At 41.5% G+C, this 20,507-nt stretch overlaps 1 protein-coding gene across 1 annotated transcript; it reads left to right on the top strand.

Annotated features, from left to right (window-relative positions):
* The first annotated feature begins 2,714 nt into the window (after positions 1 to 2,714).
* On the top strand, positions 2,715 to 13,837 carry VAMP3 (vesicle associated membrane protein 3). The gene is made up of 5 exons (XM_027843990.1): positions 2,715 to 2,845; positions 7,057 to 7,138; positions 9,056 to 9,214; positions 11,012 to 11,063; positions 11,948 to 13,837. Coding segments are annotated over exons 1-5 (315 nt in total). The 5' UTR covers positions 2,715 to 2,843; the 3' UTR covers positions 11,968 to 13,837.
* The last annotated feature ends 6,670 nt before the right edge of the window (positions 13,838 to 20,507 follow it).

Below are 20,507 nucleotides of genomic sequence, written 5' to 3'. Positions count from 1 at the left end.
GGAACCTACAACTAAGACACAAGGACTGAGTGGAAGCCTTTCCTTAAAAACTGCTATTTATCAAGTCACTCCCATGTTCACAAACCTATAGCGCTTCCCTATTGCCAATTCAAACCCAAATTCTTCTGCTTAGCTTTAAGACCCTCCAAAATTTGTCCCTATCGAGTCTTATTAACTACTTCCCCTACATGCACCCTCTGTTCCTGTCAAATGTTCTCAATATGCTTTGCCCACTGTTCTTGCCTCTCCACCTTTGCTTTCACTCCCCTCTGCTTATTCAAATTCTACTCATCCTTCAAGTTCCACTACAAGTCCGGTCTTGCCAACATAGCCTTTTTTGACTACTCTTCCTCACACTAAGTAATCAAAGCTCACTCCCTTTTCTTAATTCCTATTGCTTTTAGGGTTAGTACTTTTAACAGTTAAAATAAAGTAAACTGAGATACAAATTTCTGAGCATGATCAATTTATTAGTAAAATATGACTTTACCAATAAAAAGGATCTCAGCTTCCTCAGCAAAGCTAAGACACCCTCCCTCCCAAATGTGGAAAACAGTTCTCTATTTTTGGGGACCATAGAACAAAGAACAGGAATTCATAGGTGGGGAACGAGTTATGATTGGTTACAAGAGGTCAGCATCATGAATGGCAAAATCAACACGAATGGTTACAGAGCTGAGGCATCGGGGACAATATGACTGGGTGAAAATTGGGAATGAGAGGCTAGCAAAAACCCCCTCTTTCCCCTTCTATGACTAAGGAATATTCATTGTTTGAGTCCACCTGCGAAATGAGAGAGAGAGGACCAGACTTCTTTGGGATAGCAAACCAGACATCCTTGAAAGATAGGCTGGTGGTGTAGTTACTAGACCACACCCCCTGGTGTCCACTTGCATCCACCAAAGAAAACAGATTTCCTTGGGGCAAGAATAGAACAGTGATTAGCAGGAGAACTGGATTTTTAAACTTAATTCACTGCAGGCCCACTGAATTTCTGAACTAAGTTCAAAGACAAGAACCATGATTTAGGCAGTTACAGGACACAATCAACTAAACACAAATAGGATCAATTGAAAGATACTGAATCACTGATTATTTCAGTGCCCCAGCCTAGCACTCCTTTTCTAACTGAAGTTGCACAACTGTCAGTCAGGTCTCCAATTACTCTGTATTCCCTGAGCTCATCTCTTCTATCTCTATCCTTTCCTTCCATAGGTTGGGCAAGATGCTCCAATGATCAGCCCAGCATGCACGCTCTGGCCATAGGCAAGATCAATGCTGAGTAAATACCTGTTAACTGAGCCATAAAATAGATAGCATTCTGAGTTTTAAGGAATCATCTAGAGCAAGAAGTCAGCAAACTATGGCCAGAGGGCCAAATTCCATGGGCCAAGAGAGCCAAGAATGGTTTTTACATTTTTAAATACGGCAAAACTTTTACTTAAAAACGTATAAACTATTTTTGACAGAAGAGCCTTAGGAGAGCCTGTAGGTTCTAGACCCCTAGTCTAGACTCGTTTTTATGAGAAAATTCATATTCAGATGGGAAATGTTGCTTGCCCAGTCACCAAAGGAGTAACTAAGAGGGCCAGAGTCGCATCCCACATCTTCTAGCAGAAAACTCACAGGAAGGAGCATCGTGTGTGACTTAAGTTTTGATTGATGAGGTGAACTCAGGTCCAACTTGTACTTTTTATTTATGACTCAAGGGAAAGGCATATGTTAAACACGTAATCTCAGCTCTGACTTGTGCATTTATTTAGGAATTACTGAAAAATGCACATATTAAGCACGTACTGTGCTTTAAAAGAGCAGCCTGTGCCTGTTCTCAGGGAGCTCACATTCTAATAAGGCAAAATATACAGAGGAGGGGTGACGCCAAACTCATTTTATCTGTCTGGTAGCACTTGTAGTTTTCATAAATACCTCCTATCCTTCCCCCAATTTTAATGTAGGTCTGTGCTGCCTGACTTGCTGGGGCGAGGACCCCCGTGTACTGTTATTCATACATACTTATATACATACATACATGGGGCAGAGGGGGCACTGCCTACCTCACCCGGGAAACAAGAGCATCTTCAAGGGCAGCCTAAGCAGGAGTACTACAAGCATGCGCACACGCGGAGTGGCTGTACCTGCTTCTCCTCCCCTCCCCCACTCCCCAACCTGGGTACACAGGGGTCAGCGCAGAGGCCCGAAGGAGGTCGACTAGGGCACCGCCCCCACCCTCACTTACCCAGGCCACTTCGTTACCCCCCGCTAGGCCCAGGGCCGGGCACTAAGGTCGCCCATCCCCGCGGCTTCCTACAAGTGTTCAAAGAAACTCAATCAGAGGAGGGGGAAAAAAGCCCACAGAGTTCTCCGTGGGTCAAGACACGGGGCAGACTGAGGGAAGCGGGAGGGAGGGCACAGACAGCGGTCGTCACTCCTCTCTCTCTCCTTCTCGATCAGTCACAGTGCCTCGAGCGGCAGCAGCGCCAGTTAAGTCCGTTGGTTCCGTTAGTCTTGATGCACGCGCGCCCTGAGAACGTGCGCGCGCCCCAGCCTCCGCCCTTTCCGACGTCCTTAGCGAGAGCTGTGCCCGCGCGCGCGCGCCCAAAGCCGCTTCCTCTCCCGCGCGGCGTATGGACCGACGCGCGTGCGTGCGTGCGTACGTACGCCTCGCCTCCAGGCTCCGTCCCCTCCCGCCTGTGCGTCACCAGCCGCGTCCCGCCTGCCTGTCTGTCGGGGAAGCAGGCAGACGGGAACCTGAGAGCCCGTGAGCAGCTCCAGCCTCCGCGCGCAGAGGCCCCGCTGATCCCGCCGAAGCGATTCCCGTCCCGACGCCGGGGCCAGCCGCCGAGATGTGAGTGATGCGCCGTGGGGCCGGTTCGAGCGGAGGGTCTGGGTGGGGTGTGGCGGAGCTCTGCGTCTGCCGCCGGGCCCGCCGCCGCCCCGCGCCGGGGCGTGTCCCCTGGGTGCGGCTGGGGTCCCGCACCCGGGTGCGGCTGGGGTGCGGGGGCGCCTCGGCCCAGGCCGCGGCCGAAGAGCTTTTCTCCTTCCGCTGCTATGTGCGACGCACCGGAGATAGAATAGAGACAGGCCCTGCCCTCGAGGAGCTTCCAGTCTAGCAGGGAAAAGGAGCAACCAACCCTGTCAGAGCAGTTCCAGACAGCATAGATAGGAAATAATGAAGGCCCTAGAGCTAAGAAGGGTCGGGGAAGCCTTCCTGGAAGAGGTGGGATTTCAGTTGGGCCTGGAGGGGAGGTCATTCCAGGCTGAGACCCAGACCCTGGGAGAGTCAGGGCTGATGGCCCCCACCCCACCCCCAAGCCTGCCAGAGGGGTGTGTGGGTGTGTCCCTGCTCCAGGCGGGGCCGGGGGCGCCGTAGAGGGCTCTTTCCTCCGCTGTCCCTCCCCCCCACCCTTTCCGTTTTGGAAGGATCGGGATTGATGTTGGGCTCTGTTTTGTGCAGGGCAGTAATAATAATGATGACGATGATTTAAAAATAGCTGACGTTTTCTGTAGTGTCTTCTAAGCGCTTTATATTCGTGATCTGCTTTGAGCCTCAGAACAACCCTGTGTGGGGTGGGAACTGGAGGTATTGTTATATATACCCATTTTACAAGAGGAGGAAACTGAGGCACAAAGAGGTTTGTCAGGTTTGCCAGGGCTTGAACGGCTGCCAAGGATGGAAGGCATAAGAATAAGGCCCAGAACAGAACCAAGTTTCCCTAATTCCAAGTTGGAGCACTGCTATGTGAGTAAATGTCTAAAGAAATATGAACTAGGGTCCCTGCCTCCAATGGAGTCATTGTAGATAGCTTTTGGGAGAAGTAAAATCAAACATTATTGGATAGTTGCCAAGCTTCCTAGGGTATTTTGAATTACTTTCTTGTTTATCGTTTGTGGAACATTTCTCCCTCTGGTCAGATATTTGTCACCAGAGTGTATGGCTTTGGAAGTGTTCACTTTTTCTTCTTGAAGGAATTTGGCTTAGGTTTTTAAAGTACCTTTTGAGACTGCACTTTAAAACGTGACCTTTTGGGGCAGCTAGGTGGCAAAGTGGATAGAGCACCAAACCTGGAGTCAGGAGGAGCTGAGTTCAAATTTGGTGTCGCACACATGAACCTTACTAGCTGTGTGACCCTGGGCAAGTCACTTAACCCCGATTGCCTTGAAAAAAAAAGTGACCTTTTAAATGCATATTTCCTGAGCTTACCCAAGATTTTACCAAGAAGCACATGTAGCACCCCATAGGGCTGAAATTTGTAGAGTGAAAGGAGGCAGTTGTCCCCAGAGAGCTAGAATCAGAATAGTCTGCTTGCTTCTCAGGAAAGAAAATGCAGTCCACCAGAATAGAATAAGAATAGCAGCTAGCATTTATACAGTACCTACTATGTGCCAGGTACTTTACAAATATTATCTCATTTTCTCAAAACAACCCTGAGAAGTAAATGCTGTTATTAGTCCCATTTTACGTTTGAGGAAATTGAGGCAAGCAGAGGTGAAGTAACTTACCCGAGGTCAAACAGCTAGTGAGTATCTAAGGCTGGATTTGGACTCAGGTCTTCCTGTCCCCAGGCCCAGCACTCTATCCACTTTGCCATCTTAGCTGCCACATAATAAGTACTACTGTGGTGTTGTTCAGTCGTTTTTCCAGTCGTAACTGACTCCTCGTGACCCCATTTGGGGTTTTCTTGGCAAAGATACTGGAATGGTTTGCTAGTTCCTTCTCCGGATGAGGAAACAGAGGCAAACAGGGTGAAATGACTTGCCCAGGATCACACAGCTAGTAAGTATCTAGGCCAGATTTGAACTCATTTTCCTGATTCCAGGCATGACACTCTATCCATTGCACCACTTAGCTGCATATCAATATGTTAAAGACATTGTTAAGCATTATGGATGATACCAAGAATTACAAGTCTCTACTTTCAAAGAATTTAAATTACAGTTGGGAAAACATTGCAAAAATAACCTTACGTGTCATCATATGAGTAAATATCAACTAACTAATAAAAAATATCTACTCTGGGTTGGAATGGTCAAGGAATACCATTTCCTTCAAAGCAGCGTTCTAGTATCTCCTTTTAGCAGAAAACTTTCCTGATTCTGTCCCTCCACATTATTGGCAATCTCTTCCTTTTGCAATTATTTTGTATTACCTTATGTATACTTTGTGTTTATTTGTATGTATGATGGCTCTCTACCTCCAGTAGAACAGAAGCTTCTTGCGGGTAGGTGCTGTTAAATTTTTCTTGGCTTTGCAGCCCTAGAGAGGGCCTTAGCTCAGGTGCTTTACACGCACAAAGTAGAGGCTTAATAAACACTTGTTGAATTGAATTCATGAGAAAAAATAAGATTTGAGCTTGGCCTTGAAGGATAGGTAAATTCAAAGTTAATGAGCACTGCCCCAGTTATTTCTTCATTTACGTACTATTTAGTGTTAGAGTGAGTTTAATAATCCTCATTCCTGAAAATTAGATTCAGAAGCAACAAGAAAGAATAATTATAGCAAATGAACTCAACTATTTCCTTAATGGGAATGAGACAAAGGGGTAGTCCACAGCTCTTAGGCTTAACTATGAAAATGCCCTGAACTGATGAGAATTAATTTTCTTGTTCCAAACGAAACTCATCTTTCCCTATGCCATGTTCTGGTGGTTTAATCTTTACAACATCTCTCTGAACATGCCCCTTCTCTCCTATGACTCTGCTACTGCTGCAGTGCAGGCCTTAATTACCTCATGCCTGCACTATTATAATAGCCTTTTGGTTGACTTCTCCATCTCACGCCTCTCCCTTCCAAACCGTCTTCCCCTTTTCTGTCAATGATCTTCCTAAATCACAAATCTGACCATGTCACTTCTCTTCAATAAACTCCACTGGTTCCCCGTTGCCTCTAAGATCAAATATGAAATCCCATGTCTGACTTTTAAACCTCTTCATAACCTAGATCCTTCTCACCTTTCCAGCCTTTGTGTACCTTACTAACATCCACACACTCTACAATCCAGTGACATTGGCTTCCTTATTCTTCCTTGAGTAAGACTCCGTTACCCAAGTCCATATCTCTTCACTGACCATTCCCCATGCCTAGGACTCTTCTTTCTTCATATCTACCTGATGGCTTTTCTGGCTTACTTCAAGTCTCAGCTAAAAGCTTCCCTTCTGCAGGAATCCTTTACCAGTCTCTTTAATCTTAGTGCCTTCACTGTCAATATCTTATTTGTACGTAATCGTTCACTTATTGTCCCCTCCATTAGATGGAGAGCACCTTGAGGGCAGATGCTGCTTTTGCCTTTCTTTGTATCCTCAGCACTTAGCACAGTGCCCGTGCTAAGTGAGTGCTTATTGACTTGACTTAAAAGACTGAGTACCCTGCTTCTAACACTAGCTGACCACTGTTGTGTCACCTCAATTTCCTGAGCCCAGTTTCCTCATCTGCAAAAAAGGGGAGAATACCTTTAGTACCGACTTATTCCATTGGGTTGTAATAAGGATTAGATAAAATAATGTATAGCAGAATCTTTGCAAACCTCAAAGTACCATGTAAATGTCAGCTACTATTATATTTAAGAAATGATATAAGCTTCTGAAAACAGGAAGTTAAAAGCAGTGGGTCATGGTACAGAGTAGAATATGTTGAATCCAGTCTATCTCTATTGGAGGATTTAATGTACAGTATCTTGGAAGTGTTGGCAAATGTCAAAAGGAAGTAAGAGATTTAGAAGAAACTCACTATATTACTATCAGAAAGATTATGTTTAAAAGAGAAAATTAAAGATGCCATTGTTCCATTGTAGTTCCTCTTTGCTGTGTTGTGCTAGGTCAGAAGATCTTATCAATTCAGATTTTGCACTGTATATTTCCATAGGCTGGAACCAATTACCATATTTTACTTAATGAATAACATGAATTCACCTCTCTGCAGCCACTTGAGGGGATTCGTTATTTGTACTAGTTGGGACCAGGCTATCATCTTAGATATCAATCAGATAGATATTCTCAGATATAAATTTCTTTAGAAAATGGGTTATACTTTGCTGACGGTTATCATTTTGTATGTTACAGGTCGACAAGTGGGCCTTCTGTTTCCGGTGCTGCCTCTGGCAGTAATCGCCGTCTTCAGCAAGCACAGAATCAAGTAGATGAGGTATGGCTTTGGGGCCTTATAAACCTATAACTTCTAACTACAGAGATGGGAAAGGTTAGTCATTAACTAATAAACTGTGAGCACTCTGGACTTGAATTGAAAAGCATAATGCAAAAAGATCATAGATATCCTCCTCCTTGGGCCCTAACAGCTCTGATCTGGGTAGGAGTTAGACACTCCCTAATTAGAATGAATGTGCATATGACCATAAATTAAACACTTTAAAAAAATTCCCTGAGAGCTGTCTGCCAATTGTGCCATACCCACTAGAGTACTGTAAAGATTAGGTCTATAGATATCATAGACACTTTCAGCCTTCTGCCAGTTCCATTGACACACAAGTTGCTTCTCAAGTGCACACGTCAGTCAGTCAGTAAGCATCTATTTAAGTGCCTGCTATGTGCCAGACACTGTGCTAAATGCCAGGGATACAGAGAGTGGCAGAAAGGAGCCCTCAAGGAGTTTGCAGTCTAACAGGGGAGACAGCATACAAACAAGTGCACATATATGTACATGTACATATATACATGTATACATATACATTATATATAATACGATTATATGTGAGATATGTAAAATACAGATTTTTCCCAGTATATAAGAATAATCAAAATTGATTTGATAGCTCTCCCTTTAGCTTGACAGTATTACTGTCCCAGGTTTTAAAAAGTCTTTTTGACAATGTTTGCAGACTGTTCTTGACCATGTTTAAAGGTAGACGGCATTGAACTTGTCTGTGCAAAATAGTGTGCATCTGTGGAGCCACTGAGCTATGGGACATATTTATTTGTGTATACCTGGAACTGTATACCACAGGTTGCAGGGGTCTGGGGCCCAGGTGGGGTATAATACTAACTAGTTACTCATGAAAAATTCCAGGAAAGATAGTTGCTTATTGCTCAACACTGACATGTACATAGAGGCAGCATGGTATAGCGGGAAGAATGTTGGACTTGGAGTTGGGAGAAACCTAGCTTTGAAACCTGCTTCAGGCCCTAGTCATTCTGTGACCACGCTAAAGTCCTTCCACCTCTTGGAGTCTCAGTTTACTCATCTGTAAAATAGAGTGGTTTGTGGAGATCATGTGACTTGTATTTAAAGTGCTTTTGCAATTCTTTAAAGAGCTAGTGAAGATACTAGCTATTAAAGTTTTCAGAATCTTTCACATTTGATTCCATCAAAATAACAAACCTTATATTGTATGTAGAATTGGGAAATTAGAATCATAGCTATTTTTTTGTAAGCTGCCTTCAGGGAGAGTTTCAACCATTGCTGAAAAATGGACAAGATCAAACAACTTATTTGCTGCATAAATTGCACAAGGGAATTATTTTCTGTTAAACATCTGCAGGAGGGAATATACAGATTAGAAAGCAGCCTTTTTTTCAAGTTTCTCTGGATATATACAAAACAATATGCCGCATTATTTCAAGGTCCCCATCAATTCAATTGGAATTGCTGCAACTATGGGAATAAGCAGCTTTTGGTTCATGGGTAAGTGAGCTGCTTCTTTCCCATCTCTGTGGCATGCATATACTTCAGCTAATCAAGTTTTAAGCTTATTCATTTATTTCCACTATACTGACTACTTTTATAAAGTCTTGGATAAACCTGTTTAATAAAACACAACTCAGTAAACATGGTAATATGAAGGTTTGATGGTCTTCTGTGAAATTGATTCTGAAAAGTCATATAGTTTCATTCTCAGAAACTTATTATAATTCTGTTCTGTCACTATTCCTTTCTGATGGTGACATTGTAATTGTTCTTTGTTTTTGAAATTTAGTTGGGGCCTTTTGCCAAAAGTAACAGATTTTTCCTGAAAAGAAAAAATTGGGAGGGTAAATGCAACAGTTGATGCCATTAGAAAATTCTGTTCAGTCTCTTCATTTGCCTTTTGTGAACGTCTTGATTTAGGTAGTGGACATTATGCGAGTCAATGTGGACAAAGTTCTGGAGCGAGATCAGAAACTTTCTGAGTTGGATGACCGCGCTGATGCCCTGCAAGCAGGGGCTTCCCAATTTGAGACAAGTGCGGCCAAACTGAAGAGGAAGTACTGGTGGAAGAATTGCAAGGTAAAGTCACACCCCTTAGATAACTTTCTCTGCATAGATCCTGTCCTTCACTCGGGTAAGTGGTCCTAGAAAGCTCCTCATGAATACAATGTTCCACAGGCATGTGGCCAACATGAATCTAGTAGTCCAGAAAAGAAGGCTTCCATTGCCTCCCTGCCAAAAGCGTTTGTAGAGTACCCTCCAGTCCCAAAGATGAGTTTCATGGGCTACATGGACTCGTGGAAAGTACAGTGGGTTTGGAATCAAAAGGTCCTGTCGGATTCCCCAGGGACCTTGGATAAAAGACCTTCGGAACCTTGTTTTCTTCATTTGTAAAATCAGGGGGTTGGAATAGAGGATCACTTCTGTTCCAGCTCAATGTCCTGTGATCCTCAGAGTGTTTTAAGACAGATGGTGTAATTTAGCACAGGACTGGAAGAGTCAGAGATTTGGGCTTAAGTCCTGCCTCCAGAATGCCTATAGGCAATTCACAGGATCTCTTTGAGCCTCAGTGTCCTCATCTGTTAAAAAGGGGGGGAGGAATTGGATTAGATCCCATGTAATGTTGCTTTCATCTTTGTTTTATAGCACTGTGAACTTTCCATCTCAGCCTCAGGGGTTGTTGGTGCTGTGTAAATGTTAAATGTTGTTGTTTTTTCTGCCCTTTCATACTAACCTGAATTCCCCATAGACTGTGACAGGCTTGTGCAGAGCAGGGTATCCAAAGCCAAGCATGGAATTGAGGGAATATCTGGCAGAAGTATGAGCATAGGATACATAGGCCCTGTCAGGGATGGAGTGGTCAGTCTACCACAGAACAGACCAACAGCACGCTTGACAGAAGATTAGAAAGAAGCCGCAAAATGACAGTGGTCAAAGAAGACTAATTTGTTTTTTACTGAATTATCAAATGTGCCCTTATAAGAGTTGGAGGCCTTTTGTCTGTTTGCTTGGTGTTTGGAAAGTTTTCACCCAAATGGAGTAATGATCCTTTCCTCACATGGAAAACCCAGGAATATGAGTCTCTTGGTACCCAAAGGGATATTGAGTAGACCAGAGCAAGCACCCAAGTAACTTAGAAGTCCAGAGTGCATTTATCAGGAATGCTTGAAAGTCCTCTGTATGAATGGCCATTTCCCCCCCTGAAGAATTATACTGTTTTGCTGACTAGGTGATTCTTGGTTGTAATCTTGGCTCCTTTGTCCTCTTGAATATTATATTCCAAGCCCTCTCTGATCCTTTAATGTAGAAGCTACTTAATCTTGTGTTATCCTGACTGGAGCTCCAAGGTATTTGAATTGTTTCTTCTTGGCTGTTTGTAATAGTTTCTTCTTGACCTGGGAGCTCTGGAATTTGGCTATAATATTCCTAGGAGTTTCATTTTGGGATCTCTTTCAGGAGGTGATTGGTAGATTCTTTCAATTCCTAGTATACTCTCTGGTTCTAGGAAATCAGGGCAGGTTTTTGGTTTTGGGGTTTTTTTTATAATTTCTTGAAATATGATGTCTAGGTTCTATTTTTGATCATGGCTTTCAGGTAGTCCAGTAATTCTTAAATTATTTCTCCTTGATCTATTTTCCAGGTCAGTTGCTTTTCTAATGAGATATTTCATGTTTTCTTCTTTTTTTTTTTTCCATTCTTTTGACTTTCTTTTGTTTCTTGATGTCCATGGAGTTATTAGCTTCCTTAATTTCTTTTCCAATGAGTAGAACAATCTAAATTTGTTTCATCAGGGTATTTCACTATTGTATGGTATTCTTCAGTAAGCAGGATAATCTACAAATCTGAAGATGTGGAATGGAATATGTTTTGTTACAGATGTGGGCGATACTAATTACTGTTGTGGTTGTCATCATCATCATCATTATTGGTGAGTGCATGTGCTATAAACAAAATGAAAAAATACTCTTTAAAAGTGTCATTTTTAGTTTTAGGTAGTGTCCCAAGAGTTTTAGTTCAGTTTTAAGCTGTTAAAGCTTATGAGGTGTCCTAAAGTCTTTCTCTTCTTTTTCCTTCTCTTCCCTCTTTCTTCTCTCAGTTTCCTCTTCCCTCTCTTTCTTCTTCTTTCTCCCTCTCTCTCCTCTCTTTTTTCTTCTCTTTCCTCTCTCTCTCTTTTCTCTTTCTCCTCTTTTCCCTCTCCCCTCTCTCTTTTCTCCTCCCTCCTCCCTCTCTTTTCTCTTTCTTCTCGCCTCTCTTTTTTTTCCCTCTCTCAGCTCATTTCTCCAGCAATGTTTAACCATATGATTGTGCTACTATTACTATATAATTAAATTTGATTTATTCTTTTAGCTAAATCTCATTTCATGACTTCAGTCAACCTCTGATTTCTTCAGTGTGGGTATTCTTTTTTATCTGTTTCTAACAGAGCACCAACTCCTTCTGAATGTTTACATTAAAGCTGACCTCCTTCCTCTAACTGACATAATCCATTGTCGTTTTTAGCTCAGTAGTTGGAAATTGTTTAGAGAAATATTTCTCCCAGGGACTGTTTGTTCTGCGGATGTTAGTGGTTGCCTCCTTTAGAAAGAAGGTGATGTGAATGGAGACTTTTTCTTTTCTGGAAAATCCCCAGCTCTACTTAAAGTCTAGATAAACCAGTTAGGGTATCCCCAAAATGGAATTTTCATGACCTGTTGCCAAAAACTTATTTATTTAGACTAAAGTATAAATTTTAGGTAAAAATCAAGAATTTGAATTCACATCTAAAATGTTATTTTTTTTTCCTTCCTGCTGTCACTTCTTCTTGTTTATTAGTGTGGAATATTTCTTCGTGAACAGCCGGTGAAGCTCAGACCTGTGGTTTGAGAAACGTCATCAAGTCTTTTGACTTAAGCCTGCTGTATTATCAAATTTATGTACTGTTATATATAAAACAGAATTATTTTTGTTGGTTAATGTAAAGTTCGTATTATAGGAAATTGCCTTTTTAATATATATGTATAATACATATATATATACACACACACACACATATACATATTACACTCCTAATTAGAAATGTCAGTAGCCCAACTCACATTTTGTACAGTGCCTTGATAAACTACCATATGGGCTGATGAAGAAGACTTCTTAAGTTCCGGAGTTTCATGACTTAGATGTAATGTTGCCATTGACTTTCTAGAAACAGAGTTTAAAAAAAATTTTGTTCAAGCCTGCTTTCCTCTTCACATGAATTTCGTATTTTCTAATCCACATTTTAAACCAATGAATAATCAGATGTACAATGTGTGCCTTCCTGCTGCTTAGCACAACTCTGCCAAGTTGAACAGGCCGTGCCTTATTTTGATATTTTTCTGATGCCTTATCAAATAACCCGCTATCCTTTGTAAACACTACTGAATGTTTTTCATTGTGTTTCACGTCAGATAGTGATAAAATGTGATGGTGTGATTCACCTTTAAAACGTTGGCAAGAGGATTTCTGAGTCATTGGTGATGATGTGTAAAATGTACTGTGGATAGTACCAAAATTTCTATTTTTGCCAAAACATTACATGCCAGTAAAGATTCTTAGCCTGTCCCAGTTAAGGCACGTTTGTCGTAGCTTAAGAAAGTGCCAAATGGAAGTCAGAGTTCCAGGAGAATGAGAATATTGACATTGCGTTCAAACTTTGTATTGCCTCACAAAACCTCCTTTCTTTCTGTGAAGTGCTTTAGTTACTGTGTTTCTGCTTGGGTTTTTCCCTAAGAAGCCAAATCAGAAGTGAAGTGGAAGCTGTCTGCTCCTCTGCACCTCCACCATGTTCTCCATCTACAGTGTTTTATCTGGTAGTCTGCGGTATGAACAACCACCTCTGGCATGTTGCTAAGAATTAGGTGTCAACTCTGCGGCACCGAGTCAGACTATTCATGACTTTGACTGATAGTTCTTGGCCCCAGTTACGGTTGGTTGTACGTTTTTCTTGTTATTCCCAGTTCTCACTCCATTTCCCAAATCAGACTTCTAAATTATACTTTCTTATTGCCCTTTGAGGTAGCCAGTGGCACTTTTTACATGGGAGAGATGCACAGGAAATTGGGATTTTTTCATATTAACCAATTGTGTGTCCAAAAGGTTACTTTGAAAATAGCTAGTGTTATTTATTTATTTATTAGTTATTTCAGGTTTCAACCATCACACATGCATCAGTTACTCTTCTGAAATACACCAAGTCTCTTTCCACATCAGAACACATGATCTGAACAAGGGATTATATGGATAGATGAAATAGCCACAGGAGATCTTAGGGCAAAATTGAGATCTCAGCATAATGTTACTCGTTCTGACATTGCGATTCAGTTGTTTGCATATCGCATAACAAAACTTGTGACATAAAGGGCAAATGAGAGTTCAGTTCTCTTAACGTCTGTTCCTTTGCTATCACTGAAATATTTTATCTTTATGTAAAAGCAACTTGTGCTTTGTGCAGCTCTAGCGGGAGAGCAGCTGTCAGTTTACCAAGTATCACCAATACCTTTGCAGACACTTCCCTGTCTGGTTGTAACTCGAACACTTTGGTGCTCCTTCCTTTGTCTTGGCATCTAACCCTGTTTAACCTACTAGTTACTGCCTTAAACCAGGAATTCTTTGCCTATCTCTGACCATGTGTTTAAATCCGGGCCCTCCCCTACTGTAATGTGCTGAATAAAATGTTTATGGATGTAACTCTTGTCCTTGTGTTCTCTGCAAGGTTGTAAGCTGGAGTTTTCGTGCGAGTTGGTGTGCACCCTCTCCCTTCCATTGCCTTCCCCTGCCTCCCCGTTGTCTGTTTCCACACTGTTTCTCCCTCTTCACACTCAAGTTTACAGGCCCAAGTGGTCCCCATACAACGACCATCGAGGAATCCCAGCGTTTTAGAAGGAACCTCCACAGTCAGCTGGTCAGTCCATAAACTGGAAAGGAATTCCTGCTACGACGTGTCCAACATCTGGTCACCCAGTCTCTGCTTGAAGACCTCCCACAAGGGGCAACCCAGGATACTTTGGCATCACTCTGATTGTTGGGAAATGTTTCCTTACAAGGGGCCTATGTTTGCCACTTGCCAAATTCTTCCCATCGCTCCTGACTCTTGTGCCTGGGGTCAAGCGAACAAGCCTAATCCCTCTTCCATGTTGCCTGGCACATAGTTGAACACAGCTGACATAGACTACTTGATTCATTGCTGCTCCAACGTGGCTAGGTATTACCAGGGCCTTCAGCTGATTCTGTATGATTTGAACTCAGGCCTTTTGAGACACCCTGGTTGCCTTTTTCTGGACATAGTCCAGTTTCATCAAGTGTCCTTCCTCAGCTGTGGCATCCAGAGCTGCATGTAACGCTCTAGATTAAGTGTGACTAGGGTGGGGAAGGACAGAGTAAGTATTTATTAAGCACCTACTATGTGCCACGCACTTTGATGAGCACTTAATCCTCAGCATCCCTGAAAGGTGCTGTTGTTATCCCCATTTTACAGTTGATAAAACTAAGACAAACAGATTAAGTGACTTGCTCAGGGTCACACAGCTAGTAAGTGTCTTGAGATTAGATTTGAACTCGGGTCTTCCTGGCTCCAGGCCGTGTGCTCTATCTTAGGGCAGAATACAGAGAATCTGTCACCTCACTCTTGAAAGCTAGACCCCTCCATGGGTGTTAAAGTCATTTAATAAAAGATTTAGTACAAGGAATTTGCATACATTCCTTGTAATCTCCCTTAACATCCAAAAAAAGTACTATTACTCAATTTCCTTGGAAAATGAAATACTGATGATTGTGTGTAATGATGCCTGATTGTTCTTTTTCCCCCATCTCTTCTCAGGGCTGAAGTCAAGCCCTACGTTGAGGGTTTCCAAATGTCTTATCTCCATCATAGTCACTTCACCCAAACACTAGTCATCTGTCTCCCAACCGGTCTATTGTATATTTCTCTTTGGATGTTGTGCCTTGACCTTAACCTCAACATGTCCCTGGCCCCACCACAAAACGTCTCCTGCATCTTCCTGGTCTCTGTTACCTTAATGTGCCCTGAAGTCACCTGGGCTGGAGACCTTGGTGTTTTGCATTTGTCCCTCTTCTTCATCTGCTTCATGTCAGTCACCAAACGCAATTGATAAGTCTCTCAAATCTGTCCCTCTCCATCCCCACTGCCACTGCTCTAAATAAATGATTTCAATATCTCTCTGATGGATTATTGCAACATCGTGTCTTCTGGACTCCTTAACACTCTCTCCTGACTTTGATCCATCCTACATCCTGGAAAATGTTTATATCTGTTGCTCTTTTGCATAAAAATCTCATGACTATAATCAAATATGACCTTAGTCATCAAAAAACAAAAGGGGGAGAGGGACAACATAGAAAAACTCATAAGCTTCGATTACATAATTTGGGGTTTTTTTTAAATATGTAGATTGCATTTAACAAAATGGTAACAAAATTGCCTGAGTTACATCCTCTTTTTTATGTTTCATTCTGTGTATTTTTTGTTGTTTTATTGATGCTCTTTTTTGCATTTCTGTCACTCTCCACTAATTCACCTCTCTCTGAATAGAATCTTCCCCCTCCTCCCACTTTACCATAACAAATAGTCAAATAAAAGAAATAAACAGATTGGCCTTGACTAAAGGAATAGATAACAGCAAGATGGCGAGTGCTGGGTCTGGAGTAGGGAGATTCTTCTTCCTGAGTTCAAATCTGGCCTCAAGACAACTGTGTGACCCTGGGCAGGTAACTTAATCCATTTTGCCTTTGTTTCCTCATCTGTAAAATGAGTGGGAGAAGGAAATAGCAAAATTACTGCAGTATCTTTGCCAAGAAAACCCCAAATGGGGTCACACAGAATTGAACATGACTGAAATGACTGAATGACAACAAAGTGAAAAGATATCTCATGTTCTATACCTCTACCATCCCCTCTCTGTAAAGAAGCAGGAGGCATGCTTCTTTATCAGTCTTGTAAAGTCATATTTTTCATCTGCATTCACTGAGGTCACTGCATTCATCAAGAGTTGGGAAGTCTTTCAAAGTTGTTTTCCCTGACATTGTGATGATTTGTGTGAACTGTTGTATTAGTTGTCTACAAAGCCTTTCATAATGTGGCCCAACCCTACCTATCGTATTCTGCCTCATTCAGGTCAGACGTATTATCTCACAAAGGTGCTATACTCCTTCCAGCCTCCATGATTTTGCTCCCATGCTCTTACTATTCCCTCCCTTCTTCCAAACATCTGACTGAGAGCCCAGTGGATGTATTAAGAGGAACAGGGATGCTGTAAAAAAAAAAAAAAAAAAAAAAAATGCTGCTTTGGGGAGGTGAGTTGATTTTTGACAGTTACATTAGATGACAATATATCCAATGGGCATCTGGAGATACGGACAAGGAAATGTGTATTTAGGAGCTATCCACATAGAAGTAATAGTTGAAGCTTACAAAATCGATGTTTTCTAAGAGAGGGAAAATATACAAAGAGAAAGTAGAGAGGGACAGGCCTGAGATTTATTCGGCACACTTCAGAGGAGAAAGAGGAACCTGCTAAATAAGCAGAGAAAAGGCAGTAGAAAGAAATAGGATGTTGCAGATGCTAAGTTTCAAGAAAGGAAGTGCCAAGTGTAGGGGGCAGCTAAGTGGTGCAATGGATACAGTGGCATGCCTGGAGTCGGAAAGACATCCTCCTGAGTTCAAATCCAGCTGTATGACCCTGAGCAAGTCACTTAACTATTTGCCTCAGTTTCCTCATCTGTAAAATGAACTGGAGAAGGAAGCGGGAAACCACTCCAGTATCTTTGCAAAGAAAACCCCAAATGGGGTCACAAAGAGTCAGACACAACTAAAACAACTAAACAAGATGTCAAATGCAACCTCCTGCCTCTGAGCATTTTCTCTGACTGTCCCTCATGCCTGGAATACTCTCCCTCCTTATCTGTCTCCTGACTTCCCTGAGTTCGTCACAACTAAAATCCTGCTTCCTACAAGAAGCTTTTCTCCATCCCCCTTACATTCTAGTGCCTTTTCTCTATCCTATCTATAGCTTTTTGTACATAGTCTTTTCATATTGTCTTCCCACTTATACTGTGAGCCCTTAAGAGCAAGGACTGTTTTTTTTTTTCTCTCAATTTGTGTTCCCATTGCTTAGCACAATGCCTGGCATATACCATAGGTACTTAATAATGTTTATTGACTGCCTGACCAAGGAGAATTAAGATGGAGAAAAATCTGTTAGATTCAGCAATGAGATCTTAAAGTCACAGAATTTCAGAGTGGAGTAGCCTTTCCAATAAGATCAGAGGTAAAAACACAGATGTACATTTTTCACCACTATTTAACATAACTTTATATATGCTAGCTGCAGCAATAAAACAAGAAAGAAAAATTGGGAGAATAAACAGGCAAAGAAGAAACAAAGTTTCCATCATTACTGTGGATGATACAGTGGCTTGCTTAGAGAACTCTAGCAATCCAACCACAAGTTAATTGCAGCAATAATCTCAGTAAAGTGGAATATAAAATAATCTGTAAATCCATCTGCTTTTCTGAATATTAATTAATAAAACACAGTAGGAAGAGATAGAAAAAGAAGTCCCATTGAAAATAACTGTAAGATATGGTAAATATCTGGGAGTTCACCTACCAAGATACTTAAACAGTGTGTCCCTTAAAGTCTTAGTCCAAAGTCTTTACTTTGGGGACATCTTGGATGAATACAACCACCAAAAAAAATCAGAGAAATGAAGGAAGATAATTGGAATAATATCAATTGTTCATGATTGAATAATATCAATAAAGTTATACTACTATACTATACTACTAAAATTATACCAAATTAATTTATAGATTTAATGCCGTACAATGAAACTTCCAAAGGGACTACAGAATAGACTACAGAAAACAATGACCATTGTCCTTCGTCCTCAAAGAGGAGCCAAATGACATCACTATGTTAGAATCAAGTTACAGTGTGACCAACTGTGGTTGTGCTCTACCACGGATGGGGCACAAATAGTGAACATTTGGGGTGGATTCTCTAAATTTGTGCATCTCATGTTTCTTTTGAGCTACTTCAATTCTGCTTTGCTCATAGAGCACAGCACCTTCTCTAATTCAGATACGCCATGCTGGGTAGTCCTCTGCACCTTTTCTAGCCCCTTCCTCACACCAGGAGGTGAGCAGTGTGATCCTTAAAAGGCTGCTCAGACACCCAGGGAGCTACCAAATCGCACTACTGCTTCCAGTGAGAAGGCAACCCTATGGCCTGAGCTGCCTGTGTTCAGAGTTGTGACTACAGCTGTCAGTGTATCCACACCTGCTGCTTCATCATTTGCTTCTTGCCACAGGACTCTGAGGTAGGTGACAATGGTAAAGAGGTATGGGCGATGTCTTGATTCATAAATTGGATTTAAGTGAGGCTGAGTTGTATGAAATTGTTGACCTCACTCTCTCTTCCAGAGTCCTCATGGTCCAGTAGCAGGACAGAGTCAAGATGATGTGATGGCTGAAGATGCAGTGGATGACCTTCGTGTCTTCAATGTCTCAGTCAAGCTCTAAGTGCTCCCCAGCACCTGCTTCAGCTGCCTTCATGGCCATTGGAACAAATTGTTCTTATCTGCCCATTTTACCAGGGGAAGTCTTCTCATGCTTACTCACTGACAGGTCTGAGACTGCTCAGTTACTCTCAGTCTGCTTTAGCCCATCTACCAAAACAGTTTACCTGGGTGTGGTCACTGTGCATGTTCTTGGAGCCACCGGGGACAGTTGGGTGGATCAGGTAGATACCAAAGGTGGAAAGCAGCCCTGAAAAGGGCTCAGCAGCCCTCACACCAAAGGTACTAGTCTTCCCTGAACACACTCTATACCCCACAGAAAACAATATAATTCATCTGGAGGGATCTCAAGAAAAATAATGGGGGACACTTATTAGCTGTGTGACCCTGGGCAAGTCACTTAACCCCAACTGTCTCACCAAAAAAAGAAAAAAGAAAGAAAAATAATAGGAAGGTAGAAATCAAGGGGCCCTTGTGCCATATTTCAAACTATACTAACAAAGTAGTAATAATTGAAATCATTTAGTACTGAATTAAAAAAATACATAAGTTGATTAATGGAATAGATTAGGTAAACAAAATCCAAAAGCAATTGAACATAGTAGTGTAATGCTTTATTATTTTTTAAAAATATTCTATTTTTCCCAATTACATATAAAGATAATTTTTTACATTCATTTTTTTAAAAATTTTAGTTCCAGAAGTAAATGTTGAAAAGTAAAAATAAATAAATTTATAAATTAAAAAATAAAATAAAATAAAATTTTAGTTCCAAATTCTCTCCTTCCTCACGCCACACCTGCCATGGTAAGCAATGGATGTAAGTTATACATTATTTTAAAACAATATTTTATTTTTCCCCAATTATAAGTAAAGATAATTTTTAAATTCCTTTTTTTTTAAAAAAAATTTTGAGCATAATGTTTAATAAAGCAAGTGACACCACCTACTTGCGTAAGGACTCCCTATTTCACATAGACTACTATGAAAATTAAGAAGCAGAAATTAGGTTTAGAACAACATCTTACACCATATGCCATAAATTCAAAATGGATATATGACCTAAATATTAAAGGTCACCTCAAGAAATAAATAGAAAAGGGAAGGACAAGTATTACAGTTGTGAATAGGGGGACAATTCTTACCTGAACAACAAAGACCAAGCTCAAAGTGCTCCACAGCCTTCCTGGTCTTTGGAACAAATTGTTCTCATCCACCCATTTCACCAGGGAAAGTCTTCACATGCTTGGGGCAGACATTCTCCCTACCCCACCCCCGCCATCATATATAGGCCAACTCTAGCCACCCTTTTCACTTTGCTCTCCTGTGTTCTTCTCCAAAGCTGCATTACTGTTCTACATATATCCTCTGTCCCCTTCCCTCTATCCTTCTAACCCCATTTTCCAATTCTGGAACCACAATCAAATCAATAATGCCAGTGCTACTGGAAAGAGCGTATGTGTCTATTTCCTGATGGCTCCAATTACCATTCCTCTAATTTTTTGAGCCAAAATAAGGCTCCCTGGTCACAAAACCCCAAATGCTTTGCTTACTCCTTTAGAATGTGGGCTCCTTAATGGTAGGGATTGCTTTAGCTTTTGTATTTAGCATAGTGTTCATGCACAAGTGGAGATATCCCTCATGATGTCATCGGTCCTCTTCGAAAACAAAGGATAAACAATAACAACAAACAAAGGAAAGAGGCGATCATTAAAAAAGATAGTAATAGCTTGCATTTATATGATGCTTTAAGGCTTACAAAGTGATTTACCAGTATCTCATTTTATCCTCACAACAACCCTGGGAGGTAAGTGCTCTTATT

Source organism: Vombatus ursinus, unplaced genomic scaffold (assembly GCF_900497805.2).
Source record: "Vombatus ursinus unplaced genomic scaffold, bare-nosed wombat genome assembly UNPS02014932.1, whole genome shotgun sequence".
NCBI lineage: Eukaryota > Metazoa > Chordata > Mammalia > Diprotodontia > Vombatidae > Vombatus > Vombatus ursinus.
The sequence above is the reverse complement of the archived record's forward strand: the minus strand, read 5'-3'. Positions and strand labels throughout refer to the sequence as shown.

Coding starts and splice junctions, on each gene's coding strand:
- VAMP3 (XM_027843990.1), top strand. Junction 9,215..11,011: donor ACTGGTGGAAGAATTGCAAG/GTAAAGTCACAC, acceptor GTTTTGTTACAG/ATGTGGGCGATACTAATTAC. Junction 11,064..11,947: donor CATCATCATCATCATTATTG/GTGAGTGCATGT, acceptor CTTGTTTATTAG/TGTGGAATATTTCTTCGTGA.